General features: G+C 36.3%; 3 protein-coding genes across 3 annotated transcripts in view; all 3 read right to left on the bottom strand.

Annotated features, from left to right (window-relative positions):
• The window catches only part of LOC104763460 (thiamine thiazole synthase, chloroplastic), a 2,658-nt gene extending 1,769 nt beyond the window's left edge, over positions 1-889 (bottom strand). Inside the window, exon 1 of the mRNA XM_019240392.1 lies at positions 668-889. Within this exon, the coding sequence (XP_019095937.1) occupies positions 668-818 (151 nt within the window). The 5' untranslated portion in view covers positions 819-889. The remainder of the gene's footprint in view (positions 1-667) is intronic.
• On the bottom strand, positions 1,956-3,910 carry LOC104761494 (protein translation factor SUI1 homolog 1). Its single transcript, XM_010484582.2, has 5 exons — positions 3,784-3,910; positions 3,066-3,147; positions 2,609-2,814; positions 2,348-2,401; positions 1,956-2,246 (listed from the first exon to the last, which is right to left on the bottom strand). Exons 2-5 carry the CDS (start codon positions 3,100-3,102, stop codon positions 2,202-2,204), a joined length of 342 nt encoding a protein of 113 aa, XP_010482884.1. The 5' UTR covers positions 3,103-3,147; positions 3,784-3,910; the 3' UTR covers positions 1,956-2,201.
• Positions 4,126-4,769, bottom strand: part of LOC104761493 (trafficking protein particle complex subunit 3-like) — a 3,769-nt gene continuing 3,125 nt past the window's right edge. The window contains exons 5-6 of the mRNA XM_010484581.2: positions 4,563-4,745; positions 4,126-4,436 (exon numbers count right to left, since the gene is read on the bottom strand). Of these exons, the coding sequence (XP_010482883.1) occupies positions 4,314-4,436; positions 4,563-4,745 (306 nt within the window). The 3' untranslated portion in view covers positions 4,126-4,313. The remainder of the gene's footprint in view (positions 4,437-4,562; positions 4,746-4,769) is intronic.

Below are 4,769 nucleotides of genomic sequence, written 5' to 3'. Positions count from 1 at the left end.
GAGCTAACCACAATCTTGGCCTCCATGACGTTTGGGTCCATGCAAGACTGAGAGTCGTGGTTCTGAGCCACAAGAGCCCAGTTAGTGACCACACCACCAACTCTGTTTCCTTTCACGATCAGATCCTCAGCAGCCACGGCGTTGAAGAGCTTCACGTTAGGACGAGCCAAAAGCTTGCTCATGATGGTAGATGTGAACAGAGCAGCGTGCTTAACGACAACGTAGTTGTCTTGCTCATCGTAAGCAACACCAATCTCGTCAAGGAACAAGTGAGCTGGTTTGCGAACAATCTACCATAAAACACACAATCAAATCCCAAAAGATAAAAACCCTAACCCTAAATTAAGAACAATCTAAACCTAATTCTCAACTGAAACAGAATAAGATCTGACATGCAAACTAATAAAAGATCTTACCATGGCGGAGAAAAGCTGACCACCGAGCCAAGCACCACCACCAGGACTAACAGATTGCTCAATGATAGCAACCTGAACATTAGGGTTCTTACTGATCTCATAAGCACAAGACAAACCAGCAGATCCAGCACCAACGACGACGACGTCAGTCTCAGCGTAAGTAATCATATCAGTCATGTACCTTCTCGTCATCTCACGAGACACGATCGACTCCTTGATCGGGTCGAAAGTGAAAGCGTTCAAATCGTAACCAGCGGTGCTGGCGCGAACGGAGACAGAGCCAGATCGTGGTTTAAGACCGATGGAGATAGGAGCTGAGATGGATGAGCCATGGAAAGAGGAATCGAAAAGCCTCTGTGGCTTGGTTGAAGAAAGAGAAAGAGTTGAAGCCATGGCTGCCATGTTTTTTTGTTGTTGTTGTTGTGAGCGAGCTTTTGGTTTTAGGGTGCAGTGACGAGGATGGTGAAGTGATGAAGTGAGGGTTGGTGAGTATTTAAATTAGAACCAAGTAGAAAATATCTGGAGAGTGAGTGATGGCCACGTCAGAGATAAGGAACGAAGGGTCAGCGAAAATTTGTTCTTTATTTTTATTTTTATTTTAATTTAATTGTTTTTAATATAATTATTATTTATGATAATTTTATTTTTTTTGCATCAATGGAAAGTAACGGGCTCCTTTCTTCACGGTTCTGATTGAATGAAAAATACTTTTCTTGAATCAAACCCATATTTAGTAAACAATTAAGCATAAATCCCGGGGAACTTTGTTATATAAGGTAAGAAATATTATCAGACAATAATATATTTCCATTCTGAATTTTAGTCTTTGATTTGATGTATGAAAAGAAGAAATATATACTAACTATTTAGATACTATTGATTGCATGTTACAGTTTCAAAAAACTGATTTTGACTGAATATATCGGATTGCCCTATTGCCCTATGGAGTGGAGTGGTGCCAAAACCAAAAGATACGTGCAGTATATACATGGAGATTAAGAATCATAGATTTGATTATGTTTGTTTTGTCTAAAAAGTAAGAAAAAAAAGATTTGATTATGTTTGTTTTGTCCAAAAAGTAAGAAAAAAAAGATTTGATTTATGTTTGTATAAATGAATAATTATATTCTTTTTTTTTTTTTGTTCAACCAAAATGAATAATTATATTCAAATGCAGGTAAATGTTATACAAAAATATCTCGAAGCTTTTTGTGTGGAACCATCCATAGCCAGTTGCAGTGCCTGTGTGACCATTTGCAGCGAGTGTGTGGTGACACGAATTTCACAACAAGGTGAAATATCTTTGTACGATGGAGACGGCTTTTGGACTTTACTTGTGACAAAGACAGTTCATTTATCAACAGATTTGTGTGTTTGTGAATTATGAGAGAAGATACATCAACCTTTCAACTTTTTGTGGTCCGTAACAAAATCTGCAATTTAGTACTTTGGAAAGAATCACAATTTTCAGGTTGGTACACTTACATAATTTTTAAATTGTGAAGGAAAGAAAAACCAATAAATATGACAAGTTAGAAGAAGTTATCTTAACAATCTGATATTATTATGACATAGGTAAGAGTTGAAACAGAGTAACGCAGAGACAGGGGAAGAAGATGAATAAGTAAGGGCATAAGCCATTAAATTCGAATACCAAACAGGAAGAAGACAGATTATGATCTTCTTCTACTCGAATCAAACCCGAAATTCGCAACAAGAAATCAAAAGGAGGGAAATGATATGTTTTTTTATTATTAATAATAATATGCTTCTTCACTAGATAGCTTAGAAACCATGGATCTTTATGTTATCCTTCTTCACCAGACCAGCCTGTGATTACACAGAAACAGTGAGAGATCAGACAATCATTCTTACACGGTTTTGTATGTTTTAGCAGTAAAACAGACTCAATAGAGTTAATTGTTTTTTACCTGAACAAGGAATGTGGAGACGTTCTTACGCTGGTCACCTTGAAGCTGTATAACCTACATACCAACACAAAACAACATAAGCAAAACTTAAAAACAGAGAAGCTCAAATGTTCAGATAAGAGGCGGCCAAAGCATTTTAGGTTCGTTCAAGCAAAACAAAGATAGAGGTAACGAAGGCTTTCAACTATATTAACGACATAGATATTATATCATTCCACTTTTCACCACATGGGTCAATGAAGAATTATTGTATAACCAAACCTGTCCAAGTTCGGAATCCTGAACCACAGTGCCGTTGCAGCAAAACTCTTTCTTGAGGTCCTTAAGAATCTTGGTATAGCTGTACTCTTTCTTCAGGCCCTGGACGGTTGTCAAGCTTTTCCTACCATTTCGCTGCTGGACACGGATGTGAACGTACTCTTTTGTTCCGGCACCTGAGTCCTCAGCATTCGCATCAGCAAACGGATCTGAACCAAAACAAGAGCAAATGGAGAAAGAACACCATTAGAATCTTCAAACTAAAAATGATTCTCTGAATAACAAGTTAAAAAATATAAACAAATCTTTCAGGCAAAAACTTTTATACAGAAAATGGGCGTGCTAGATACAATTACTGTAATCAAAATCTGACAATAATTTTGTATGAACATATATAAAACAAGATGAAGAAGATCAATGACTAACAATCTCAAGTTTTGGTACAGTAGATGAAACTTACCAAAGGCAGTAGGAACCTGGGAGTCAAGTTCAGACATGAAACTTAGTTGATTTGAGGGTGAAATTAACCTGGAAGCTGAGATCTGTACAAGAAGATGAAAAACATATGATACAACATGAAAACATCCAATCACAATCATTTCAGACATTAAGATAGTTAAAAAGAAATGTTTACATAGAGTTAAGAAACTGAATTGGATCACAAAAGAACAATAACCAAACATGTACTACACAAGCAAAAACTACAAACAAACCCATTTCTTCAGATTTAATAAACCTAAAAAAGAGGCCACAAAAAATTCAAATGATCATCCTCAAAAGTAGAATCACTGAACAAAACTATGACTCAATCAAAGTTAAATGTTTATATGTGTAATCGAGATCTCAATAAAGCCTGATCTAGTTCCAATTACAATCTAAATTGGTTAATAACAGTACACCGAGATATTATCAATTGAACGACCAAATACAATCATCGGTGTTGAATTGTTAAGCAAGATCAAATCTTATTACATATCAATAACAAACACAAAAGGATCTAGAACAAAATTCACAATCGAAACCCAAACAACGATGTACCCAAAAAATTGAAGACGAACTCAAATTCAATCGCAGATCGGCAAAAAGAAAAAAGAAAACGAAGCAAGGTTGAATCGGTAAATCTACGAGAGGATTGAAGATGAACAAGGAAGAGACAAAAAAAAAAGGGGAAACTTTACCTGATTTGTGAAATTGGGGTTTCGAAGATCTGATGATGATGATCTGAGTTTTGAAGAAGAGGAAGAAGAAGAAAAAAAAAGAAAACCCTAAATTTGGATAAAGTCTGCAACTTGTGTTTACGCCTCGACGGTGCTAAAAAGACAAGAGATATTATATTTAATAACCGATGATGTCCACGTCGGATTTACTTCTACCAATCATACGATGACATCTCACTGCTATTATTTTCATTTAATTTCGTTTTTTTTTTTGTAATAGAGAAAATGAGAAATTGCAAGGACAAAGCTCTCTGATCTTACTGAATACAGAATTGATTTTTGTTACGTTTAACTCTTGTCACATAAGAAAACTAAGAAATGTAGGATTTAAGTGGTTTGTTTGTACCAAAACATCATCACACGGTATTGAGTTTCGTAGCTTATATAGTTTGCTTAAAAAGCTAAGAATGCAGAGAAAGAGAAAGATACTACAAACAACAGTAATTAAAATGTCTCTTTGTTGCAGAGGGGAGATAAGAGATTAGTTTTGTTTATTCATCATCCTTGTAAGGGTACTCCTCTGCGACTTGTTTCAGTAGTTTCACCTGCAACTCATAAGCATCATCTCCTCGAAGAACATCACGAGTCCATGTCACTTCTGTCTTCATGGAGACCTGATCATTTTGGGCAGACAACAAAAATGAACATATAAACACTCAGCACAAACATTTGTATGAGAAGCTTGAAAACGCAAGTTATGTAAAACAAAGAAGTGTAGATAAAAAAGGGAGGAGACTGACCATTTCCAAAGCTCCTCTAATGACTCCACTTAAGACATTGCAGTAGTAAAGACCTTGGCAAGTATCGGGAAGCTCCACGAAATCAACGAGCGGGTTGTCCTCCAAGATTATACTGCAGCAAGTCCCATCCGCGTCCCAGCTTGACACTGATGCAGTCACCCCTAAGAACATCTTGAAACCCACCTGTGTAATTAATAAGGTAAAGCC

The sequence above is a fragment of the Camelina sativa genome, chromosome 18 (assembly GCF_000633955.1).
Source record: "Camelina sativa cultivar DH55 chromosome 18, Cs, whole genome shotgun sequence".
NCBI lineage: Eukaryota > Viridiplantae > Streptophyta > Magnoliopsida > Brassicales > Brassicaceae > Camelina > Camelina sativa.
This window is presented reverse-complemented; position numbering and strand designations above follow the sequence as displayed.